Below are 26625 nucleotides of genomic sequence, written 5' to 3' on the forward strand. Positions count from 1 at the left end.
GTACCCCTCCTATGTACCCCTCCTATGTACCCCTCCTATATACCCCTCCTATGTACCCCTCCTATGTACCCCTCATATGTACCCCTCCTATGTACCCCTCCTATGTTCCCTTCCTATGTACCCCTCATATGTACCCCTCCTATGTACCCCTCCTATGTACCCCTCCTATGTATCCCTCCTATGTACCCCTCCTATGTACCCCTCCTATGTACCCCTCCTATGTACCCCTCCATTTCAAAATCTTGGACCTGCCTCTGGCCATTCCATGCAAGTTGATGCTCCTATCTAAATTAGGTGCATATGTGTGTGTGGCTAGGGGGGGGGGGGTTGGTGAGCTGAATTTTCTAATCATAAAATATATTTGCGATAGTGATATCTTCAATTTGATTGCGAAATTATATATTTATTGGGTTAAATGAAAATATAGGGGTAAAGCTTTCGACAAACACAAAGAAAACAAAATGATATAAGAAACTTTGACTGAAGTTTATTTTCATGGTTTTGAAATAAAAAGTTTCTAAGCTTGACTTAAAACATAGACATCCAGCCCTGTGAAGTCATTTCGATGCTGGGCTATTTGTGCTATGCCGTTGTATAGTTACTTTTAACCATCCCCATATGTCCCCGAATATCCCCATATATCCCCATATATATATATATATATATATATATATATATATATATATATATATATATATATATATATATATATATAATATATATATATATATATATATATATAGTGTTATGATTGTACAGAGTGCACCTCTGGTGATTTGAATCTGACAATTTACACAGAATAACCCCTCTCTATTAGCAAGCCAAGCCGTAAATAAAAAATGTGTAGCAAGTGGTATGACAGTATGATTTATAGTAAATAAGTAAAGAACAATTCATACGCATTCACACACCAGTAGAATCACGAGTGGGTATACGGACTTAGGTCTGTGTATATTTAAGAAGAGAATTCAAATAAGCAAGCACACCACCTGAAGTACATAAACATTATAGATATAATAGACAAGTCCTGGTATATATCATTTGCTGTTAAATACTACTTGCAACCAATTTCCACAATTTTCAAAATATTGCACTTATCCAAGTAGGGGGCGGATCCAGGATTTTATAATGGAGTGTGTGGACCTGGTGTCGTTGAAGCCGAAAACCGTGTAATGGGTGGGTCCTGTGGGAGGATCTAATGAAAAAAAAAATGAATGTTGATTCAAAAGCATACTTAGATCTCTATCTATTGTGTTAACGCTTACTTTTTTAAATTTTGAGTGAGGAAAAGTGGGGAGGAGGGGGGGGGGTAGGGGTGCGAACGCCTACGGCCCACCCCCTGAAGCGACACTTGGTTACGTGCCTGCTGCTATAAGTTAAGTGTACAATACTTTCTCTCAAACAATTCTGTGCGGTCAACAATTAGAAATAATTTTCCTTGGACAGGCCCAAAAAAGAACAACAATTAGAACCAATCCCTTGCTATTGTCTTAAGTACTGGACAGCTGCATATATCCAACTATGTGGTAAATTATTGCAATTATTCTTGACGAATTATACTGGTTCATTAAGAACTCTATTGACACTCTGGTTATTAGTGTCGGGTCCTTGTACCATCTGATGTTCTTCACCATCGTGTATGGGTGATTCTTGAGCAGTTTTGCAAACTTTTTCTTTCTTACATTTTATAATAATTATCAATAACACAACAACAACAATAGTAATAACAGTAACAATGACAATCCAAACAATATTATCTGAATATGACGAGTTGTCTGTCTTCTCCGTAGACGTATCTTCTTTAGAAGTATTGGACTCTTCCGTGACGTCACCAGGATTACTCATAGTTGCATTCGTCGTTGTTTCAGGACACGTGGTATCTTCGGGTTTTAGTGTCCTAGCCAGAACTATTTTCATGGTGACGGTATTTACACATGTCCATGTACACGATGTCCTCAATGTCTCGTCTCTCTGTATCCACTCCCTTACATCGTTAAAGGAGCAATCACATCTGAATGGGTTACCGTCAAGTAGCAAATTATCAGTTACATTCATAAAATAAGTAATATTTGTGGCATCAGATATCTCATTATTCCTAATATCTAGTGTTTGAAGTCCCATCAACGGCTCACTACTCAAAGGTCGTGGAATGGACTGTAACCGGTTATTGGCCAAGTTTATGGTTTCAGACGAAAAGGGAAAGAGCCAGGAGTAGATGTCTAGAATCGAGTTACTGCTTAAATCCAGAATCTTTAAATGATGCAGGGGTTCTAATAATCCGTTTGGAATGCGTGTTAGTTGATTTGAATTTAGATGAAGGCGAAGAAGAGCAGACAAGTCCATGAACAAATTTGGAGATAAATCCGTCAACCGATTCTGTCCAAGAAACAAAGCTGAAAGTTTAGCCAAGTTAGAAAACGTACCTTCACTGATTTCAAGTAAATTGTTCCTGTCGAGGTGAATTTGTTCAATGGTGTCTTGAACACTGTAAAATATCGTCTCTGGTAATATCGCGATATTATTCTGAGACAAGTCGATACTGACAACCTTTCCTAACCCTGAGAATGATCCAGGCTGAACGTCGGTTATCGCGTTGGCCAATATATCGAGATTCTCCACGTGACGATAATGGAGAAAAGAATTGTTCGGTAGAGAGGTTATATCGTTGAATGATAAGTCGAGAACACGAGCGGCTGCACAACCGTCATGAATCGGTATCTGATCCAGCTCTGTTTCCCTACAGTCAGCAATTCTATGTTGGCTATCGTAGAAACACTCATTCCTGCAAGTGGGACTAGAGAATGCTTCAGTCAATACTAACAACAGCCACAGAAATTGCAGCTGCAAAGATAGAAGAAAATGAAGAGAAATTGATGACATTGTTGACATCTCAGTGCAAGCATAAATGTTAATCCTTTTAATACCGTACTTGTAATGTTGTATTATAAAGTCTATTAACTCCATCAAATCATATTAGTTCAACTACCAATAAACAACAAAGCATCACCATTTATCCTTGACAAATTTGCAACACATTAATAACATGTCTTTTGAGGCCATAAAATCTTTAAGCTTTCCCAAATGAGTTTTGTGTTGTATTTAAAGGAGCTGATCTTACGGTATGCGTATTAGACTTGAAGGTCCAGTCACTTCTTCAGTAACGACTATGAGTAACGACAACTTATAATATAATGTTACAATGCATTTCTTAATGATTTAATGGATGATCTAGACTTCTCTTTATCTGGTAAAGAATGCCAGCAATGTAGCAGAACGATAACGTTAACAGTTCCTAATAATATTACTTCGACATTTTATTGATACATGTAATTTATTACCATTGTCTTCTATAATTGTCATGAAAATTAGAGTTTGTAGCCAAGCCAATTAAAACAGTGCGGTAACATGTTATTACACGATCGACAAACAAATGTAGCCATATTTAAAATTAAAATAATATGAGACAACTTCATTCAATTTAAATATTTAAATCAGACAATTTTGTGTGATCACGTGGTTGAGCGTGTGCAAAACTGCGGATAACTTTCTTCTGAAGTGTGATCAATTGTTTTCATGTGACATTGGCTGGTTTCAAACCAAACAATATATGAGTAAATGAGGTAAAATTGAAGTCTGATAAATAGTTCTGGGAATTTTCCATAGATGGATATGCTTCGGGTTTGATAAACTTCCAACCCCTTTTGAAACCCGGCCTAGAAATATGATCAATGTGTTCACACCAGGAAAGATTAAAATCAATGTAAATAATTTTACATAGAGCCAAACGTTCCATAAATGTCGAAAAAGAAAGGGAATTGTCTGGGCCCAGAATAGAACCTTCGGGAACACCACAGAGTACATTACAAAACTCTGAATTATTACCATCGTAAGAAGTAAATTGTTTTCTATTGGAAAGATAGCTAGTAAACCAAGTGAGAGCAGGTCCCCTAATGTTGTAGTGACGAAGTATTTTTAAAAGCATAGGAAAGTGCCAAAAATGAAGTGATTATTGCTAATAAGCAAGTACTCAATTTATCAACTGCATCAACAAGTTCCATTTCAGTAGAATAGCCAGTATAAACCATATTGACCATCACAAATAGCATCATGTTTAGCAAGAAAATTAATTACTTGGTTTTACATAAGACGTTCAGGAATTTTTGATAAACAGGGTAACACGGAAATTGGGCGATAGTTTACAAATTAATATGATTCTCCCTTCTTAAAACGTACTTACAAGTAGGTTACTATGCCTATGCGGTTATAAGGGCTACATACTGTACCTATGACTCATATTTACAGTTTAGATTGCAGCAATGACACTATAATACATAAACAGTAGAAAGTAGTGAAAATACTTACAACTTCCATTTTGTCCAAGTATAGGCTATAAGCCTATAACGTATATAACGAGGTATATACGGTATATACGGTACCAGTTTTAAGATAGCTGCTTTAGGCTGTTTGTGGTAAGGTGAACTTCGAACTCAATAGAAGATTTTAAGATATCATTAGATGCGTGTTACAAGTTCCAGTGCGATGTTTGTTTTGTTTTTGATAATTCGTATTTGAAATTTGAATAGAGATAACTAAACATAAAATCGAAAGTCAACATTGTGACGTAAAATACCACGTGACAAAATATGACATAGGTGATAATATACGTCCCTTAAACCACGAACTTACAGTCCTCTACTCGAACTTATAGTTCTCTACCTCGAACAGTAATATTTGGCATATATTCCTCCCCAGCCCACTCCTCTATGCAATCCTCCATGCACGGTCTGACAGAGTGTTATTTATGGAGGCAGTTTGCGATGCGTGTAAGAACAGCGTCAAGTTCTCGGCATAAGGTTGGTAGAGGGATCGAAATTCACAAAACAGACTCGAAGGAGTCTACGAAAGGCGGAGAACTGGGTGAAGATATTAACGTTTTTCTCATGAATATTCTATTTGTCGAAAATATCAAGACGTTGTTGCATCATTGGTAACAGCTGCAACTTAAATAGCCCCCTTAAATCTTGGGTTAAAGTGTCATCGTTAAAAGCTGTCAAAATTACACAGTTTATTATTGTGTGCACAATATTGCTATGTTTTATGAGCATGGGTGAATTTAATATAAATAATGCCAGCTATCTGCAGAACTTACGTTCCTTCGGCGTCATAAATGCTTTATTTTTGTTATCTTTTTGTTGTTATATTGGAGTGCAGCTTATATACATCGTCACCTATAATATTTTGCCACGTGTTTTAGGTTTGATTAGCTCCATGATGTTACGGTATCACTATTCAAATTTCAGATAAGAATTATTCAAAACATATCACTCAATGCTTCAGCTTCCGGGGGGGGGGGGGGAGATGGGGGGGGGGGGTAACAAGGGCTCGGAGATAAACATCCCATAGAATGTTAAAGTCAACCTTCTCTCTTTATGCGTTATTGGGTTTCTTAAGATGCTGCTGCTCCCGGGGACCAACCCCAACCCACCACCTGTACTCACAACCAATAATAATGTACATATGTGTAGAACAAATTGTCGCTTTTGTTGGCTGACTTTTCGAAACGTTTCTCGGCCAATCACTAAAGTCGTTCTCAATAAGAGCTAGTCAGTCTGGAATTCGCACTGCCTCCCACCCTCCCTTGAAAAATTTCAAAAGTATGTCCCTGCTTACAGCGTGTTATATCCTAGATGAGTTGATTTTTTTGGCCATTTTATCATTTTGGTATGCGCGACATGGCCAAGTGTTGTTACTGGATATGTATTGAGCCTATTGGACACTGTGTGGCTATAAAACCCACGCCGAGGCATGTGACCTACCAAGTTTGAAGTCCATCGGCTATGATACGGATTATATATTAAGGAGTAGTTCGCGAAATGTGAGATAGCTATAGACTGGAAGGTGACTTAAATTCTGACTTTGCTCAAATACTGCAGAAAATAATGCGTTACATGCATTTTAGCGCGAAAGGACTGCGCTCTTGGGCTTACAGCAAATGGGGAGAGAATTTCTCATTTTGGAATAGCTTATACAAAAAACAACATGATGAAAGAAAATATATTTGTTTTACTTTTTTATTTTCCCGGTGATTTTTAGTACAAATCTGCAAAGACTTGACTTAAATAACTTATTAACAGTAATCCCTTGCAAGTGATATTACAAAATGTTGAAGGAGCAAAGACATTCTAGGCTATTACGTGATTCGAGCCAGAGACCTCATGACTACTAGACCAGTGTTCTACCAACTGTACTATCCAGCCCTATACAACCACTTCAATGCTGGGCTATCTTCGTTGTATATTTACTTGTAAGAGATTTCTGTTATAAATTAGCATAGCTAATCACTGTTTAAAAACAAAACAAAAGGCGAGAGTATTAAGCTGCGATAAAAGTAAATCACTTAGATATACATACAAAGCCAATGCATGAAAGCAATATGCAAAAATTTAAAGGAAAGAGTTATATGTTACTATTAGAATTTTATTGAATGCAAGTAAAACACGACTTTATTCGTCTTTTAAAAAAAATATAATTTGCACTTTAATCAGCTGTATGGTGAAGTATAAAATGTCATCAAAGCTATACATATCCCTTCCCGATCCATCTTTGGATATGCTAAAAATATCAAAATTGGTCACCAATATATATGATCTTGTTTCATACATAAACTTCATGTGAATTATTCCTCACCTCCCGCCTCCATTTGATACTTGATTCTACAAGTTTCACCATTCTCCAAATCTTTGTCGGACTAATTCGAAGCTGTAAAATCGCTTTTAAGTAAGTTATTCCCTAAACCGTTTAGCAACATGAGGATTTTGAAATATGGTGAATTTGTTTTCGTATAGTTGCCAGTTTTAGTTCACAAAAAGCCATCTCAGCCTTCTGTTGTTATTTTGACAATAGTGATAAATTTCAAAATACCAAATCTCCCGCCGCATTTCTCCAAAATGAAATCTGAATGAAAATTAGTGTTCAAAATTTCAGTATTTAAAACAATTGTGGCAAGTCTTGTTTTTTCAAAGTGTACAAAATCACTTCGACTGGGTATTATAATTATTATTGATTCGATTAAGAAGGGTTCACGATTTATTACAAATTGGGTTCAAATAGGTGAAAACTCTGGTACGGCATGACGGTCTAAAAGTTACGAAAAGTTGTAATTATTTCAAGAGTTCAATGAAGTGAAACTTTGTGAGTGAAAGAAAGTCTTAAACGCTGCATGTGAAGGAGGAAAGAGTTAAAGCTTTAATGAGATAAACTTGTAAGAACAAAAACCAATAGGCAACCCCCTCCCCCCAAATGGGGTAGGGAGAGGGGTGGGAAGAAAGTAATATATAATTCTTGAACATGGTATCTTTCTAATATAAACAGTCCTGACAAACTGATGTTATAAAGAAAAACAGCAGTAAGTTATTTCATTTGCTCTAATGATTAGATTAGCTTAGATGTGAAAATTGATCAGAAAGTAGTACTGTATTTTCAAAAGAACCAGAGTTAAGTACATTTCGATACATTTTGAGTTGATCAGAAAGTAGTACTGTATTTTCAAAAGAACCAGAGTTAAGTACATTTCGATACATTTTGAGTTGATATAAACATGAAAACATCGAGTTAAATCAAACAAAGATTGAAATTAACATGTTTCACCATGTTTTCATGAGAAAAATATCTTGAATAATTTCAGTAAAGTGTATTTCATAGAAAGCGAGTTATAATGGTGTCTTGATCCTGGCGTACCGTTATCCAGAGGTGTCGAGCACCGGGTCGCGCCTCTTATGATAAGTATATTTATGAAAATGACTGAGGAACATTAGTATTTAAACCAAATTTCCTGGGCCCTTTATTGACCTCTGAGCTACAGTATAGCCTGTGGCAATATGAATATAATCACAAAGCCTCACTATAAACACCTTTATAAGCAGTTGCGAACAGTTGAGACAATTTTTTTAAAGCTGTATTTTTGCGATACCCCTTCAAATCAACTCCTGACAACCTAACGGTACGTACAATATTGTATACAGAGCAATTAACGTTTCCTTGTCAGCATTTTGAACTGGTTTGGTCTGAATTATCAGTGGAGTCACCCATCAACTTAATTCCAACCGATGTAGTTTTACCTTTTTCTGTGAAGCTTACATTAAGTTGTGTGGATGGTGGACTTTTGACAAAACTTTCATTAAGCTCGTTTTCCCGCGTATAATTTTCATCATCATGCAGCTTATTTTCAGTGATGTGAACCAAACCATCAATTTCACCTGAATGGTCATCATTGCCGTTCTTAATGTCCCTATCAGCGCCACCACCGAAGACGAGCTTCTTCCGGGGCTTTTCAGAAGAAGAGTTGTTTTCGATTTCTTTGTTGTTCTTATCTTGAGGTGTCCTCTTGCGAAGCCCATTTGCACCAATGTTAGATGGACTCTTGGCTTCAGAATTTGGGTATCCTGTGTTCTTGCTTTCCTTATTTGGTGTCCTCTTGCGAATCCCATTTGCACCAATTTTAGATGGACTCTTGGCTTCAGAATTTGGGTATCCTGTGTTCTTGCTTTCCTTATTTGGGGTCCTCTTTCTACATCCATTTGTACCCTCTGTGGGTGGACTCTTGGTTTGAAAACTTTGATCGATTTTACTTTCTTTCTCACTGAGGTTGTTTTCTGTTAGGTTTACCACCAATTTTTTAGCCTTCATGCCGCCTGATGTTCTGTTGTTGCCAGTTGTACGTGGCGTCTCGACATCTGACATCTCAGTTTTATTATCACTCGATCGTCTCGGAGAGCTGTAATCTTGCATTCGACTGACGGCTTTCTTTAACAGTGTTGGGGTCTTGCGGGATTGAATGATTGCTTCTGTCAGTTTTTCAATTCTTTTGTTTGTTTGGCAGAGACAGATGGCAAGAATAACTGTGAAAAATGTCAAAAAAAACAAAAAAACGAAGACAACCACAATAACAAGGGGAACAGCCCAACCATCCAACATTGATATGAAGGTATGATGGGTGACATTAATGTTATGTGACACCGGGGGAATCTGTTCCCATTGCATTTTCCAAATTACATGATTTCCCTTCGAAGGTTTGACCGTAGTCTTCATGACGTCATCGGCGGGTTTAATCGTATGTGTTTTCGACGTTGTTGTTTCAGGACACATGGTATCTTCGGGAGTTAGGTCTTTAGCCAAGACTGTTTCGTTAGTAACTGGGTGTATACATGTCCAAGTGCAAGCATCACGTGACGTCTCGTCCCTCTGTATCCACTCCCGCACATCATCGAAGGAGCAATCACAACTGAATGGGTTACCATCAAGTAATAACTTATCAGTTACATTAATGAAATAAGTAATATTAGTGGCGTCAGATATCTCATTATTCCTAATATCTAGTGTTTGAAGTCCCATCAACGGCTCACTACTCAAAGGTCGTGGAATGGACTGTAACCGGTTATTGGCCAAAGTTATGGTTTCAGAGCATAATGCAATATCAAACAACTTTGGTGAAACTTCTACAATTGAGTTACTGCTCAAATCAAGAATCTTTAAATGATGCAGGGGTTCTAATAAACCGTTTGGTATGCGTGTTAGTTGATTTGAATTGAGATGAATGCGAAGAAGAGCAGACAAGTCCATGAACAAATTTGGAGATAAATCCGTCAACATATTCTGTCCAAGAAACAAAGCTGAAAGTTTAGTCAAGTTAGAAAACGTACCTTCACTGATTTCAAGTAAATTGTTCCTGTCGAGGTGAATTTGTTCAATGGTGTCTTGAACACTGTAAAATATCGTCTCTGGTAATATCGCGATATTATTCTGAGACAAGTCGATACTGACAACCTTTCCTAACCCTGAGAATGATCCAGGCTGAACGTCGGTTATCACGTTGGACGATATATCGAGATTCTCCACGTGGCGATAATGGAGAAAAGAATTGTTCGGCAGAGAGGTTATCACGTTGAATGATAAGTCAAGAACACGAGCTGCTACACAACCGTGATGTGACGGTAACCGGTCCAGTTCTGATTCACTGCAGTCAGCGATACTATACTGGCTGTCGTAGAAACACTCATTCTTGCAAGAAGGGCTGGCGAATCCATCAGAAGCCAACAGTTGAATCAGAAACACAGCCACCAATATGTTTTCCTGTAATAAAGAGGGAGGTAATAAAAGTAAATTATGTCGCTGCAATTAGGTATCTTACATAAAGACTTCAATCCCTAAATCCAACCAGTTAGATAAGAAATCTAATACATCTGACAAGTGCACTGTAGCCTAAGTATATTGATATTTTTTTTTTTACTGTAGGTGGTTTCTGCCATTTAAGGAATATAACCTTTGGAAACAGGTTTGGTGCATTTTGTTGCGTTTCTTAGGAACTGAGCGGGATACCAAGATGGGAGTTGGACCAAACTTTTTTTTTTTAACTTGTTCCGTGGTATTTATTTTTACTTAAAAAAAACGCCACAATACAAAAATGTATTGATTGTGGTTTCGGTGATGTGACATGAGCAGTTTCCCTCATGAATCTGACGTAATGCAATATCATGTTTACAAGGTTTTCACAATTTTAAATCATGTTGACCCCAAATGGCCTTTGACCTCCACCAAAAACAATAGGCTTCTTGTACTCAATGTGGTCCTTCTACACACCAAATATGAAGTTGCCTCAACCTTCGTGTTTTATCGTGTTTACAAGCTGCGCGTCACAAACACACACACACGCCATCATGAATGAAAGGTTACGATTATCATCGAACCAAAAACTGAACGTAGACTAAACAGCTTGTTAATGATGTCTTTAGGCACAAAATCAAGTTTGATATGTTGTAGGCCATTGACATATACTGCCATCACTTATCAGTCCAGGTTGGTTATAACGTCTGTACTGGTCACTATTACGTTTGGAGGAATGACCCTCTGCAGGTTGGTCAGTAAATGTGACTGGCCTATATTGTCTACAGTAATGCACTGTTAGGGCATATATATGCAACACCTAACTTTTTTGCAACACACTGAAAATATGTCAATGACAAACTGTATCATGTTGATTGTCATCCCAGGGCGAGTGTAATGTTTACATTTCTATGTTTTGGTTTAGTTACTGAAATTTATAAAATAATGGATTAAGATTGAGCCTAGACCATCAATTAAGCCTTGAAGGGTATTCCACATTACGAGAGGAAGATATATTGTACTGGTCAGTCAAAAACATATTTACCCCTGAAATATCCTACGAATTGTAGAAATAGCCCTAACCAAATTAACAAACACACAATTATCACATATATGTTATTTGGACTTGTGTTCAAGTCATATATAAAGTCAAATATAAATATATTTATATTATAAAGTCAAAAAATAAATATAAAGTCAAAAGTTCAAGTCAAATCATATATAAATTCAAACTGAATTTCGACTTTTCTTACAGCTGACGGATTTTGCATTTGACGGTTGGGTTGTATTCTCTTTTAAATATTGTTGTACATCCTTAACAGTTCTGTCCATCCAAACTAGTGTGATGATTATGTCTGTGATCGTTTGATGATTGTAGTGTAGTATCAAATAAACGGTAAATAAGGGGGCGGGGGTTGCTGGAGGGAACTAGACAGTGAAATTGAAAGATCGTTTTTAATGTAACTGACATCTCTTTTCGTCGCTAACTGTACGGTAGGCCTACCACTTTTGATTATCCCAGGAATAAATTTACCTCAAATTTACCGAGGTAACATACCACACTTTTACCCCGGGCGGTAAAACCGGGGTAAAAACGCGGTAAATTTGTTGTACATTACCGCGGTGTTTTGGCCCTATGGACGCCGTAAACCGCAGTAAATTACCACAAATTTACCATGGTTTTACCTCACTTTTACCGCAATTTACCACGGTGTTACCATACTTTTACCGCGCTTTTACAACACTTTTACTACGCTTTTACCCCAAATTTACCGTTCTTTTACCCCAATTTTACCGTATATTTACCACGCTTTTCCCTTAGTTTTACCTCAATTTACCATATTTTACCACAGTTTACCATTCTTTTACCCCAATTTTACCCTAGATTGACCACGCATTTACTACACTTTTACCCTAAATTTACCACATTTTTACCATTCTTTTACCCCAATGTTACCGTAGATTTACCACGCTTTTACCTTAGTTTTACCTCAATTTAGCATACTTTTACCCCAATTTTACCGTAGATTTACTACACTTTTACCTTAGTTTTACCTCAGTTTACCATGATTTTACACTAATTGTAGGAGTTTTACCTAACATTGAGCATGATTTTGTCCTAACTTCAATCAGCATGTACACCATATATTTCTTTGAATTTCACCCATCAGTGTACTGTATCATAATTTGGCTATATGCATTTACCCTTATTGTAATGGTTGTATGCCTGACATGTAAGTCCTCAGTTGTAGAATGCAACAGTTTTTAATTCATCAAATCCATGGAGGTTTCACACATGAGAAAGCTTTGTTGAATTTCAATTACCCTAGATAGTCTGATTCCTGACTCTCTTCTTTTGACTTAATTGGTAGTCCAGATTGGACTTTTGATCTCTGATTGTTCTCAAAGACTTGTTTTAAAACGAAAGAGTACTGTGATCATCATCATATCATATACATCGTATTACGCTTCCACCCGAAGGTGCTTCAGCAGACTAAGGAAATCCTTAGTCGGAAATTATTGAGGTTCCAAGTTTTTGTGTGCGTGGAAAGACACCGGCGAATCTCGCCTTCTCTTTTCGAATAGTGCCCTGAAGTAACGAGGCAGGGGTGTGTAGTCCTGCTCCCGGGACCGCAATTCAACGTCCCCTCCGAAGGACGTGAGTACCGTATGGCAAGCCGTTTTACTTTTTATTCGATATTTGATGATATCATCAAATATTTGGTGATATCAGCAAATAATTGTTGATATCATCAAATCATTTGATGATATCATCAAATAATTGCTGATATCAACAATTATTTGATGATATCAGCAAATAATTGTTGATATCAGCAATTCATTTGCTGATATCAGCAATTCATTTGTTGATATCATCAATTCATTTGGTGATATCACCAAATAATTGCTGATATCAATAAATAATAGCTGATATCAACAAATATTTGCTGATATCAGCAAATGAATTGGTGATATCAGCAATTGAATTGATGATATCAGCAAATCATTTGCTGATATCAACAATTCCGACATATCACTAATTAATTAGTGATATGAGGAACCGAATTGCTGATATCATGAAATGATTTGGTGATATCATTAAAAGATTTGCTGATATCAGCAATTGAATTGGCGATATGTTGGAATTGCTGATATCAACAATTCATTTGCTGATATCACCAATTCATTTGCTGATATCAGTAATTCAAGCGTATCGAACCAACGTCTACAAAAAGGAATTAGAAACGAGCGCAATCAACAGGCATTCTTTTTGGGCTTAAGGGCGCTGTTTGGCTGGTAGCGGGCACAGAAAGGCGCCTGGTGCGAGGTTAATTTCAGCCTTGGTTATAGCGATCAACGGGAGGGGAAAGGGGACTAAGTTACACAGTACCACTACTGCCACTGGGAGACCTCCGTGGCTACCCATGCACTTGTGACAGGGAGGACAAACATTGGGCAAGCACCGAGTAGGCCAGGCCTATAAACCTATGAAAAATAATATCGGGGTGGTTAAGTAGCTCAATATGAAATACCAAAATGTAAAAGTATACCCTGGTCGGCGGGCGACAGAAGCAGGCTGGGAACTGTGTCCATTGGACTGGCTCCCCGATGGTGGCTGCGATTTGTTTCAAATATTGGGGTGGGGGGACTTTAACTTGGGTGCAGACGCGTAACAATTCCCCCACCCCAAATTAAAATTGTTCGCGCACTTCGTTATTTTGTATATATATATATATATATATATATATATATATATATATATATATATATATATATATATATATATATATATATATATAAATGTATATATAAATACAGGCGTGTATCCAGGATTTTCTAACCCGGGCGCGCGATCGAATTACTATCTAAGCGGAGCGCCACAGAAAATTTCTGGTTTTGATAGCCCCCAGATCACAGGAAATGGCACTTCTCGGGCTTGAAAATGATCAACAAGTTGTACACTTTGGCCTGAGAATCAAGTTTTTCCAATAGTTTTTTTTTTCATCCATAACCTTTTTCAAGATTGTCACCAGTCACACATCATGTTCGACCTCATCGCTTCTCCTGTGGATCATTGCTTTGGAAGGTAATACTATGTAACGGCCTATACAATACCCGTCAGCCCCACTTTTCAAGGTTTGAAGCCCATTATTTGTTCAGAATTTGAATTATAAATTCACTTCAAAATATATCCATAAATGTTGCACAAAATTTCATCTATGGTCAACCAATATAGAAAAAAAACCTTCAACCCCTAACAAACCGGTCAAAATGGCACGAGTAGAGGAGAGGGAAGTATGATGAAGAATGTTGGTCAGGGAATTTTCGAAAATTCAGACACAGTTAATTTATTGTGTACAAATATTATAAATATAAAACTTCGATATCGTTAAAAAAGACAAAAAATATCTTCGCCCCACCCCCCCCCCCTACTTGGCTACGTGCCTGCGGTTAGAAATCTTGTAGGAAACAGGCCAAATGGAAACCCAGTGAACCCATATCGATGTGGATCATATATATGATTGTACGTACTTACACTCATTCACAAGAGATGTACAGACATTATGATAATAATCATGAGTGACAACATGCTATACGGTCACAGGAACGACGACGAAGAGTCATTTACCTCATAGCGCATGTGTTGGATGAAGTTTAAGCCACCGCCAAATAGGATTTGGATAAATAATCTCATGCATTATTTTCTATTTATAGCCACACAAAAACACTATGCCACCAAATATTGGGGGGGGGGGGAGATATTAGATACTATATCCCCCACCTAAAATATGTCCCCCCCCCATGATCGCCGCTCATGGCTGCAACATTCCGTTCCGTCTGGCTGTGCCTGTGCGTCTGCGATGGAAAGGAGCTGATCGTGCACAGCTGCTATTGAATTGAACCTATGCTCATCGATGCTCGCGTTAATCCGTTCTAAATTTCTCTTTGCTTTGGAGAAGACGTTCTTTCGCTTCAGAAGCATTCTCATTGCCAGTTAAGAGCCTATCTACTGCGCCCCGAGAACTTCTGTCAATAATGCTTCATCAAGTTTACCGCAATCGCCAAGGTGAAAGTAACGCTACCCGTACCCTGTTGTCTCGTCACTGTCATTTGCATGTACTGCTTAGTACACTGACATTGTGTGCGCATGCTTGTAAGACGGGCTGCCACGGTTGAATTACTGATATCATCGTCACGGTTGAATTACTGATATCAGCAAATGATTTGTTGATATCATCAAATGAATTGGTGATATCAACAAATGAATTGGTGATATCAACAAAAGCATGCATTAGTGATATGTACGGTTCATTTGCTGATATCATTAAATCAATTACTGATATCACCAATTGATTTGTTGATATCAGCAAATGAATAAGTGATATGTTGGAATTATTGATATCATCAAATGATTTGCTGATATCACCAATTATTTGATGATAACAGCAAATAATTGTTGATATCATCAAATGATTTGCTGATATCACCAAATAATTTGCTGATATCACCAAATAATTGCTGATATCTGCAAATATTTGTTGATATCAGCAATTATTTGTTGATATCAGCAATTATTTGATGATATCAACAAATGATTTGATGATATCAACAATTATTTGCTGATATCACCAAATATTTGATGATGTCATCAAATATCGAATAAAAAGTAAAACGGCTTGCCATAGTACCGCTTCCCACGATACCACGAGAAATACTGTGATCATAGATACCTAGACCTGTCAAGTCATTTAATGGACCTGACAGAGAATACCCAAATCTGAGGACACTGATTGGTCAATTTTCGTGTGCTACAGTGTCGAGGCACAGAAGCTATGCCTTATGTGTGCTAGTTTATATAGTTCTTTTTTCATTTTAAAGGCTTTTAGGTTCTCCCAAATAATGAAAAAAGAATTAATTGTTGTCTCCTCTCAAATATATCAGGGATTCCATGAAGGAATTCTCTATGCATCTATCCTCTGCTTCTTTTTTTTTTAGGAAAAGAGATGCATACTATAACATATAAGAATAGCAGTTTGTCTCTCTTCTTTATTCAACTCGAATCCACAGGTAATTTATTAAGATATGAATACAACAAAAGGTTTGTCATATCAGTCTTGCAAAAATATGGGACAAAATCATGGAAAATTGCTGTAAATTTACCATCATGTTTCATAGTGTGACCCATATATATTCTACTGTGGTAAAATCATGGTACAATTATGGTAAATTTACCATAGTATAATTGCACCATATAGTTTTACCTTATTTTTACTGTGGTTAATCATGGCACAATTGTAGGAATTTCACATATGTAGTTTACGTACCATATAAACTTACCCTACTTTAACTACAGTAATATCATGGTAAAACTATGGTAAATTTACCGTAGTAAATGTACCACGCTTTTACCCTACTTTTACCGCGGTAATACCATGGTAAAACTGTGGTTAATTTACCGTAGTAAATGTACCGCACTTTTACCCTACTTATACCGCGGTAATATCATGGTAAAACTGCGGTAAATTTACCGCGGTAAATGTACCACACTTTTACCCTACTTTTACCGCGGTAATACCATGGTAAAACTGTGGTAATTTTACCGTAGTAAATGTACCACTTTTACCGCGGTAAACCCTGGTAAAACTGCGGTAAATTTACCGCAGTAAATGTAACACACTTTTACCGCGGTAAACCATGGTAAAATGCGGTAAATTTACCGCAGTAAATGTACCACACTTTTACCCTACTTTTACCGCGGTAATACCATGGTAAAACTGTGGTAAATTTACAGTAGTAAATGTACCACACTTTTACGGCGGTAAACCATGGTAAAACTGCGGTAAATTTACCGCAGTAAATGTACCGCACTTTTACCGCGGAAATACCATGGTAAAACTGCGGTAAATGTACCGCGGTTGATTTTACCACACATTTACCCTATTTACTACACATTTACCATAGTTTACCGCGGTAAAATTAGGGTACATTTTTTGCTGTAATTAGTAATAGAATGTAACACCAAACGGTTTCAGTTGTTTTCCGCATACGTTACTTTCCGCTGAAAAAAAACTGCGGAAAACACCTTTTTTTCACTTACCTGTACACTATATTTTTCCGCAATTTTAGGATACCAAATTCAGGCAGGATGATTAAAATAACATGAGAAAGTATCAAAGAACGTCGATCAAGGATGGTTAGACTGAGTTCATGTCAGAAAAGTTAGACTGCTTATAATTTAGAGGAGGCTTGGGGTGTTTGTAATTAGGGATTATTAAGAAGTATGAGGCGGTCGGCGGATAAAAGGGCAAAGGGACGCCCGCGTTATGAAGGATTGAGTATCTAATAAAGTATTAAAACTGCGGTCCGATGATGGTTTAAAAAAAAAAGTTGTGAAAGGCGGTATCTTTGATTTTCGCTGGAAATGGCTGTATCAGTAAGGCATGTCGAAAACTACAACCCAAAAAGGTGGCGCTGTTTAACTAAAATTAAACTTGTGCTTACAGCCTAAGCTAGTGCTTACAGCCTAAGCTACAACCTTAGCTATCCTAAATCTAGTCTCGAAGCTACATTTTATCCTGTTACAGTCAAATCCTATCTTCTCCATCTTCCTAAATCCTTCCATATGCCTAATCATTTCAGTAAGTCATTCTGTTCCTCCCAAAAAAAAACGGTACTTTCCGCTGAAAAAACGTTGTTTTCCGCTGACAAATTTGCATTCAAATCCAAAAAAGTCCTGCACAAAATCCTGCGGGATTTTATGCAGGAATTATGCCAGGATTTGGCCACATCCTGCAGGATTTATGTAGGATTCCTACAAGAAATTTTGCAGGATTTTAAAGGGCTATGCAGGATAATTTACAGGAATGTACAGGACTTTTGAAAGACTTATGCAAGATAATATACAGGATTGTACAGGACTTTTGAAAGACTATGCAAGATAATTTACAGGATTGCACAGGACTTTTGAAAGACTATGCAAGATAATATACAGGATTGTACAGGACTTTTGAAAGACTATGTAAGATAATTTACAGGATTGTACAGGACTTTTGAAAGACTATGCAAGATAATATACAGGATTGTACAGGACTTTTGAAAGCCTATGCAAGAAAATTTACAGGATTGTACAGGACTTTTGAAAGACTATGCAAGATAATTTACAGGATTGTACAGGACTTTTGAAAGACTATGAAAGATAATTTACAGGATTGTACAGGACTTTTAAAAGACTATGCAAGATAATATACAGGATTGTACAGGACTTTTGAAAGACTATGCAGGATAATAAACAGGATTGTACAGGACTTTTGAAAGACTATGCAAGAAAATTTACAGGATTGTACAGGACTTTTGAAAGACTATGCAAGATAATTTACAGGACTGTACAGGACTTTTGAAAGACTATGCGGGATAATTTACAGGATTGTATAGGACTTTTGAAAGACTATGCAAGAAAATTTACAGGATTGTACAGGACTTTTGAAAGACTATGCAAGATAATTTACAGGATTGTACAGGATTTTTGAAAGACTATGCAAGTTAATATATAGGATTGGACAGGATTTTTGAAAGACTATGCAAGATAAAAAACATGATTGTACAGGATTTTTTAAATACTATGCAAGATAATATACAGGATTGTACAGGACTTTTTAAAGATTATGCAAGATAATTGACAGGATTGTACAGGACTATTAAAAAGATTATGCAAGGTAATTTACAGATCTGAATACTGTTTATTGGCATTTGTACATCCTGATTACTAGAAATTTTAGTTCTTTAAAGAAAAAAAAGGCAAAAGTGGAAAGATGACTTTGCCAAGTAAAAGTCACCATCAGTCTATAATAGTGTTGGTTAAAGCCACTTTTAAGAAAAAACTGTCCAGAAGATCTCCTTTGAAAAGTTAAGTTGTAAGTGACAGCAACATACTTTCCATATCCTGGATTTAAATATATAAAACTAAATACCATTTAATGTCAAACAATAACTGTTAAAAACAAAATAAAAAATTTGGGTTTAAAGTTTAATCCCACTTTGAAAAAAGAACTGTCTGGAAAAATTCCTCTGAAAAGTTAACTTGTAAGTGAAAGCCACTTTGGATGGATGGTGTCAAGCAGGCAACTGGGCTGACTCTGGATGGACTGCGAGGGGCAACCAGGAGCCGGAAGGATTGGAGGATGAAAGCCATGGTCATCGGGGGTCAGACACGACTGGACGGTACAAGTTCACAAGTTAAGTGACAGCAATATGCTGTCAGTTTGAATAAAACTAAAGACTGTTTAATGGTAAGCAATAACCATTGAAAACAAATAATATGCTACTAATGTTTAAAGGCCTTCTTTGTTTTATGATCGATGTCAGCTTCTTGGATATGTATTTGCTGAATCTTGCAGCTCCCTCAGTAAATTGCAGCTTTCTTTCAAACATTCCGTGCTGCAAGAAACAAAGTGAATGAACACTTAAGAATTGACTTATCATGATTTACAGTAATAGTGTGATCCTAAAACTCTCTTGCATTGCTAGATGAGTGCTTTCATGGAAAGTTAAGTTCAAACTTTCCTGGGGTTTAGAATGTCTCACAATATTTATCTCTGTTGGTATCCAACCTATATGGACTAGCAATCAGTCCAACCAAGTACATTCTTTTGTCTCAAATCCAAAGGAAAAACCTTCTCACCTAATTGAAAGATGAACTTTGAAGATGAAGCAACAATTGATTCTTGAATTATGACAATCACAAAGTTCTGAAACCCTCCAAGGGCAAAATATACACCATGACTTAAAGCAACTTTCTTTTTTGGAGTTATAGCATTGACAAGCATTTTAGAGTTAGACCTCTACTGACCATGAACTTATAACAACATATAGGTAGTATGCTTACCAACAGCAATAAACATAATTGTACAAACTTGAAATTTCAAGTGAGGTTATGTATTCCATTATAATCAGAAAGTAATGCAATGCCTAGGTAGCTTAAATAACATAATGGTAAAGAACTTCTACCACCCAAAGATGGTTCTATAATTAGCAGAGATTTTAGCAACTTCATATATATATTATATACCAACACAAAGAATGTCTTTTCAGTTTTGCATGCATCTGATCTGTTGCCCTTCGCAAAGGGCAAGCTAGCTTTTGTTTCTGAACATTAGATGGACAATTTTTGTTTTGGTTTAGAATTTGGGTTCGCTCAATCTTTTGGTTGGAAAAACTACACCACTATGGTAGCTACTGGAATGCATAATTCTACTGATAAATAGTTCTGTCAGTGTTACAAAATGATTTACTCCTGGAAAACAGCTTATCCAGTAAATTATTTTGTACACTTGTGTACTAAGTCATGAGCTTGTAATATAAATGTTACTCGTTTGAAAGCTTTTAATAATTACTAACCTTTCATAGCATTAACCTTCATGGGAGACAACAGCGGTTTTGCATCTCTGTCACTGTTGAATCTTGGAAAAGAGTTCCTCACGACTTTCATTTTAAAGTGTTGGTACCCCAAATTGACACCAGTAAAGTTTCACGAACATATAGTGTTTCTCTTAACTACAAATGGCCTCCCACTTGTCTTCAGGAAGCCAAAAATCTGCACCAATATTAACCTGTGAACAGAAAATATGATATACTGTACATGTAAGCAAGCATAGATACAGATTTAGCACATGATAACTCACATTATCATAAACATATATTAAAATTTTATAACATATTGGGAGGTAAACATTTAATTCTAGGTCCCTCAAATTATAAGCCAGGAATAGCAGCTTATCCAAATAATTATTTTGCACAGTATAACACCAAGTTATTTTTCTAAGCTTAATAATCATGTTTATAATGTAAATACTCATCCCAAATCTGTTAAAAATTCGCCTAACTTATGAAGCTTGCACGTAAATGATGTACCAGACTGTTCTTCTTTTAAAACAGGTAATGAAAAGTATCTTTATTGTCATTACACAGTAGGGTACAATAGTTAAACTCACTCTTCCATCTTTTTTCTCTATGGCACTTGTTCCTTTGCTTTTGGACTCTCGGATAAACTCTTTGGTCCTGCAAAGGGTACACATACAGTATATCAACTTAACACAAAATGTCTTTAAGCCATATAACACTTTTCTCCACTTCTGTTGTTGCCTCCACACTGGTGTAGTACATCACAGGAAACCTCACCCTTGACCTGGATATTTGGCTTTTCAATTCTTCCTGGAAAAAGGAAATGGCAAAGAAGTATTCATCATTTGAAGAAAATGAAATAAAGTTGTTACCACAAAAAGGTTGTGAGATTTGCTTCCACAATAGTCTCAAAAAAGCAATTCCAAAGTTTGATGCAGACTGTATAAAGCTGAACATTTGAACAAGAGTGTCCTCACCAGAATCAAATGCCCAGACTACAGAGATAATAAAACATAGGCTAAATCTTTGTTTGTTTTTATGATCTAAAAATATAAAATTTTAGAAACACAAATGCACTGAACCAACTTATTTATACTATAGGCCTAATCGTTTTTAGTTGTTATATTGCTTGCTCACTTAACATTAACAAGCCTGTTCAGACCTAGGCTAGAGAAGAATCAGTACTTTGTTACTCTAAGTTTGTCTTTCGATCCTTTCATTTAGTCTTACTAATAGTGCTAAAGTATATTATACCGATGACTAGCCAACATAATTTGTTCAGCCTACTGTACTAGTACTGTATGTTTGAAGATTTAGCCTTGCTTTATTCAATCACATACTAGGCCTACATAGCCTACAGGCCCTAGCCTACCCTGTACCCATTTAGATTCACGTGGGAAACTACAGAAAATCTTTACCAAATGAGTGTAGGCTTCAAATAAAGTATTGAGTCTTAGTCCCAGCATTTGTTTGGAAATACATAGAAGATGATGTGCCACTGTGTTCAATCTAGCCCAAAACACACATAACACAATGTTAACTGATGTTTTTAATGCAGTTTGGTGTAAAGAATGCCACAGTAGAAGCCTAAGCTACTCACTGTCATTGCACTTGTGTATTGCAAAACGCCAGCCTAACGACGGTTACACTCACCATATTAGTATAGTCAGTATTGCGAAGTTCGACATACTGCGAAGTTCGGACCACCCTAAGAAATACACGATTTCACCATGAAAACCTACAGGAAGAGTCAAATTTCACCAAAAAGTACGAAGCTACAGTTATTTTCTCTCCAAAATGACCCGTATGCAATAAATTACTTACATATTTGTCGATAAAATGACGAAGATCTATGAAGTCTGTTATAATTACTGAAAGAGCAACTGCGCCACCAATTTTATCACCAGCGCCACACTGTGGGTTGCGTGTCCGAACTTCGCAATACTCTAGCAAAGAAATACCAGTTCCACAATCACGAAGAATCTTCTTGGAAAACAACGTGAAAACAGTTTGCAGGAAAGAAAGTTTGGCCGTGTATCGTACTATAACAAAATTCTCCCACCATATGAAGTATATTTTCAAATGATTTATACCAGAAGATTTAGTTTTGGGGTGTTTTAAGTCTTAAGTGTCCGAACTTCGAAGTCACCATCCTACTAGTGGCCTGACAATTAACGTTATTTTTACCTCCAAGTTTAAGGAATAACAGGTAGGCGGTTAATAATTCCATTCTTCTGTAGACCTTCTTGGGTGAGTAACAGTTGAAAGTTGCTTAGAAATTTCCACAAAAATTATTTTGTAAATCAATTTATTTGTATCAGAGTGATCGTGTAAAACTATGCCAGGCAATGCTTACGCTGTGCAGAAGTTAAACAGCTGCCTACGCGTTGCTTCGCGGTTTCGAATTGAATATGGTGTTGGAGTCAAAGGTCAACTTAAACCTCGTACACAATGTGATTATAAAAAATGGAGAAAATTGTCTTAGACCTCCCAATTTGAGAGTTTCGTGTTACTGAAAATTATGAATATAATTAATTTATATCAAAAATTTAAAATAACGATAAATTGGGAAAAGTTGAATCACAATATAAATTGTACATTAATTATTTTAATCTTGATCTTGACTTGGCAATATGCGTTTTACTTTCAGTGACTATGAATCACTGATCTAAATATAGATGCGAGCTCATCTCAATCACATCAAAATAATGCAGGTGTATGCTGCGTATTAAATTATAAACTGGAAGAACTTCTCTCTCATAAATTATGAACTATCCTTTAATTTGTCATGCATAACCTTAAAAGTCCTGTACAATCCTGTATTTAACTATCTTGCATAATCTTTTAAAATCCTGTATAATTTCTTGCATAGTCTTTCAAAAATCCAGTTCCATCCTGTATATTATCTTGCATAGTCTTCAAAAATCCTGTATATTTTCTTGCATAATTTTTTTAAAATCCTTTATGATCCTGTAATTATCTTGCATAGTCTTTCAAAAGTCGTGTACATTCCTGTATATTATCTTGCATAGTCTTTCAAAAGTCCTGTACAATCCTGTATATTATCTTGCATAGTCTTTCAAAAGTCCTGTACAATCCTGTATATTATCTTGCATAATCTTTTAAAATCCTGTACAATCCTGTAATATCTTATGAAAATATATATTAAAAGTCCAGTGCAATCCTGTAAATAGTCTTTCAAAACTGCTGTTAAATCTTGTAATTTGTAAAATTAAAAGTCTTTTACAATCCTGTAAATTGTCTTGCATTGTCTTTTAAAAGTTCTGTATATTATCTTGCATAACATTTTAGTAATCATGTACAATCCTGTAAATTATCTTGTAGTCTTTTAAAAGTCATGTAAAATCCTGTAAATTATCTTGCATAAACTTTAAAAACAATTCTGCACAATCCTGTTAATATCCATGTATATTTACTCCAGAATCCTGTAAAATCCTGTAAAATTTCTTGCATAGTCTTTGAAAAATCCGGTTCCATCCTGTATATTATCTTGCATAGTCTTTCAAAAATCCTGTAAATTTTCTTGCATAAATTTTTTAAAATCCTTTATGATCCTGTAATTATCTTGCATAGTCTTTCAAAAGTCCTGTACATTCCTGTATATTATCTTGCATAGTCTTTCAAAAGTCCTATACAATCCTGTATATTATCTTGCATAGTCTTTCAAAAATTCTGTACAATCCTATATATTATCTTGCATAGTCTTTTAAAAGTCCTGTACAATCCTGTAAATTATCTTGCATAATCTTTCAAAATCCTGTAAATTTTCTTGCATAGTCTTTCAAAAGTCCTGTACAATCCTGTATATTATCTTGCATAGTCTTTCAAAAGTCCTGTACAATCCTGTAAATTATCTTACATAGTCTTTCAAAAGTCCTGTACAATCCTGTAATTATCTTGCATAATCTTTTAAAATCCTGTATAATTTCTTGCATAGTCTTTCAAAAATCCGGTACAATCCTGTAAATTTTCTTGCATAATCTTTTAAAAGTCCTTTACGATCCTGTAATTATCTTGCATAGTCTTTTAAAAGTCCTGTACAATCCTGTAAATTATCTTGCATAGTCTTTCAAAAGTCCTGTACAATCCTGGAAATTTTCTTGCATAGTCTTTCAAAGTCCTGTACAATCCTGTATATTATCTTGCATAGTCTTTCAAAAGTCCTGTACATTATCTTGCATAGTCTTTTAAAAGTCCTGTACAATCCTGTAAATTATCTTGCATAATCTTTTAAAATCCTGTATAATTTCTTGCACTGTCTTTGAAAAGTCCGGTTCCATCCTGTATATTATCTTGCATAGTCTTTCAAAAGTCCTGTACAATCCTGTAAATTTCTTGCATAATCTTTTAAAAGTCCTGTACAATCCTGTAATTTCTTATGAAAATATATTAAAAGTCCAATGCAATCCTGTAAATAGTCTTTCAAAACTGCTGTTAAATCTTGTAATTTGTAAAATTAAAAGTCTTTTACAATCCTGTAAATTGTCTTGCATTGTCTTTTAAAAGTTCTGTATATTATCTTGCATAACATTTTAGTCATCATGTACAATCCTGTAAATTATCTTGTAGTCTTTTAAAAGTCATGTACAATCCTGTAAATTATCTTGCATAAACTTTAAAAACAATTCTGCACAATCCTGTTAATATCCATGTATATTTACTCCAGAATCCTGTAAAATCCTGTAAAATATCTTGCAGAGTCTTTTAAAAATCATGAGTACAATGTAAATACATTCTCGCATATTTCTAGTAAACAACGTAATGGAGTGCCTCTATTAATTAATAGAGGGAGAGAAAATAATAGAGAGATAAATTTCTCCAAATATTTAAAAACTCATACATGTACAACGCGAATGAAGGATTCTTGCATGCATACAGTATGAAGGATTCCTGCATGTAAGGAGTCCTGTGTGCATATGTGAAGGATTTTTGTATGCAACCCTAATTATTTTGTATAAAGGATTCCTACATGTGTATGAAGGATTTCTGCATGTGTATAGACTGAGTGAAGGATTCTTGTAGGTTAATGAAGGATTCCTGCATGTTTACGAAGGATTCTTGTATGTGTATTAAGGAATCCTGCATGCATATGAAGGACTCGTGTACGTAAATAAAGGAATCCTGCATGCTTAGGAAGGATTCCTGTACAAGCATCATGGAATCCTGCATGCATATGAAGGATTCTTGTACATAAATGAAAGAATCCTGCATGTGTATGAAGGATTCCAGACTGTGGCTGAAGGATTCCTGCTTGCATTTGAAGGATTCATGTTTGTTAATGAAGAGTTTTTATAGTGAATTCAAGAATCATGTATTTTTGTAAAAGAATCCTGCACTACATTGAAAAAATCAAGTTTCTAACACTAAGTGGTTTATAGTTCAATCTCCATTTGGAAGGAATCCTGTTCCATATGCAGATTCCTGCAGGACTTTTTTGTATGGGCAGCTGCATGTTTGCGGAAAACACCGTTTTGTTTCAGCGGAAAGTAACATGTGCGGAAAATAACGGTACCCACACCAAACTAGCTGCCTAACAAAAATGTTTATACAGCTAAATGCCTGTGAACTGAGAAAAAAAGGAGGGTGTCCCCTCCCTGGTGTACAAACCACTTTTCAACCTCACACGAAAAGTTAACTAGTTGTATGCCACACATTATTTTTTTAAGTTTACCATGGAGCAATAAACTATTATAGCTCAACGAGTTTACGTAGCCTAAGCTTGATATACAGCTATGTAGTAGGTACAGTAGCCCTAGCTAGTACTATTGTGAGGCATAGCCTATGTGGTCGCTAGAAGTATACTATATGTAAGCCTCATTGGCGTCAATTTAACGATAATTGACATAGTGACTTCAAGCAGTAAAATGTACTGAAAACACGCACCTTCGCTTTCATTTTGTTTGACGTTTAACATCACCAACAAAGCAAAAAAGCGTTTAAAAGCGTTCAAATTCAAATATGGCGCCCACTGAACGGAATAAGCCTTTTCGGAATTACTTTTTGCGCATGTGCGTGACCTTTCTCCAAAGGTCAAATAAGAACTCAGCA

At 36.1% G+C, this 26625-nt stretch overlaps 3 protein-coding genes across 4 annotated transcripts in view; all 3 read right to left on the minus strand.

Annotated features, from left to right (window-relative positions):
- Window positions 1-1292: 1292 nt before the first annotated feature.
- On the minus strand, window positions 1293-4525 carry LOC139984380 (uncharacterized). The gene is made up of 2 exons (XM_071998274.1): window positions 4363-4525; window positions 1293-2841 (listed from the first exon to the last, which is right to left on the minus strand). The coding sequence occupies exons 1-2, from the start codon at window positions 4369-4371 to the stop codon at window positions 1555-1557; spliced, it is 1296 nt and encodes a 431-aa protein (XP_071854375.1). The 5' UTR covers window positions 4372-4525; the 3' UTR covers window positions 1293-1554.
- Window positions 4526-6055: 1530 nt separating this feature from the next.
- Window positions 6056-26580, minus strand: LOC139984249 (uncharacterized). Its single transcript, XM_071998076.1, has 2 exons — window positions 26461-26580; window positions 6056-10128 (listed from the first exon to the last, which is right to left on the minus strand). Exons 1-2 carry the CDS (start codon window positions 26470-26472, stop codon window positions 8041-8043), a joined length of 2100 nt encoding a protein of 699 aa, XP_071854177.1. The 5' UTR covers window positions 26473-26580; the 3' UTR covers window positions 6056-8040.
- Window positions 6056-26625, minus strand: part of LOC139984248 (uncharacterized) — a 65306-nt gene continuing 44736 nt past the window's right edge. For both annotated transcript variants that reach the window (XM_071998074.1, XM_071998075.1), the window contains exon 3: window positions 6056-7910. The gene's annotated coding sequence lies outside the window, so the exon portion shown is untranslated. The remainder of the gene's footprint in view (window positions 7911-26625) is intronic.

This window comes from Apostichopus japonicus, chromosome 17, assembly GCF_037975245.1.
Source record: "Apostichopus japonicus isolate 1M-3 chromosome 17, ASM3797524v1, whole genome shotgun sequence".
Lineage (NCBI taxonomy): Eukaryota > Metazoa > Echinodermata > Holothuroidea > Aspidochirotida > Stichopodidae > Apostichopus > Apostichopus japonicus.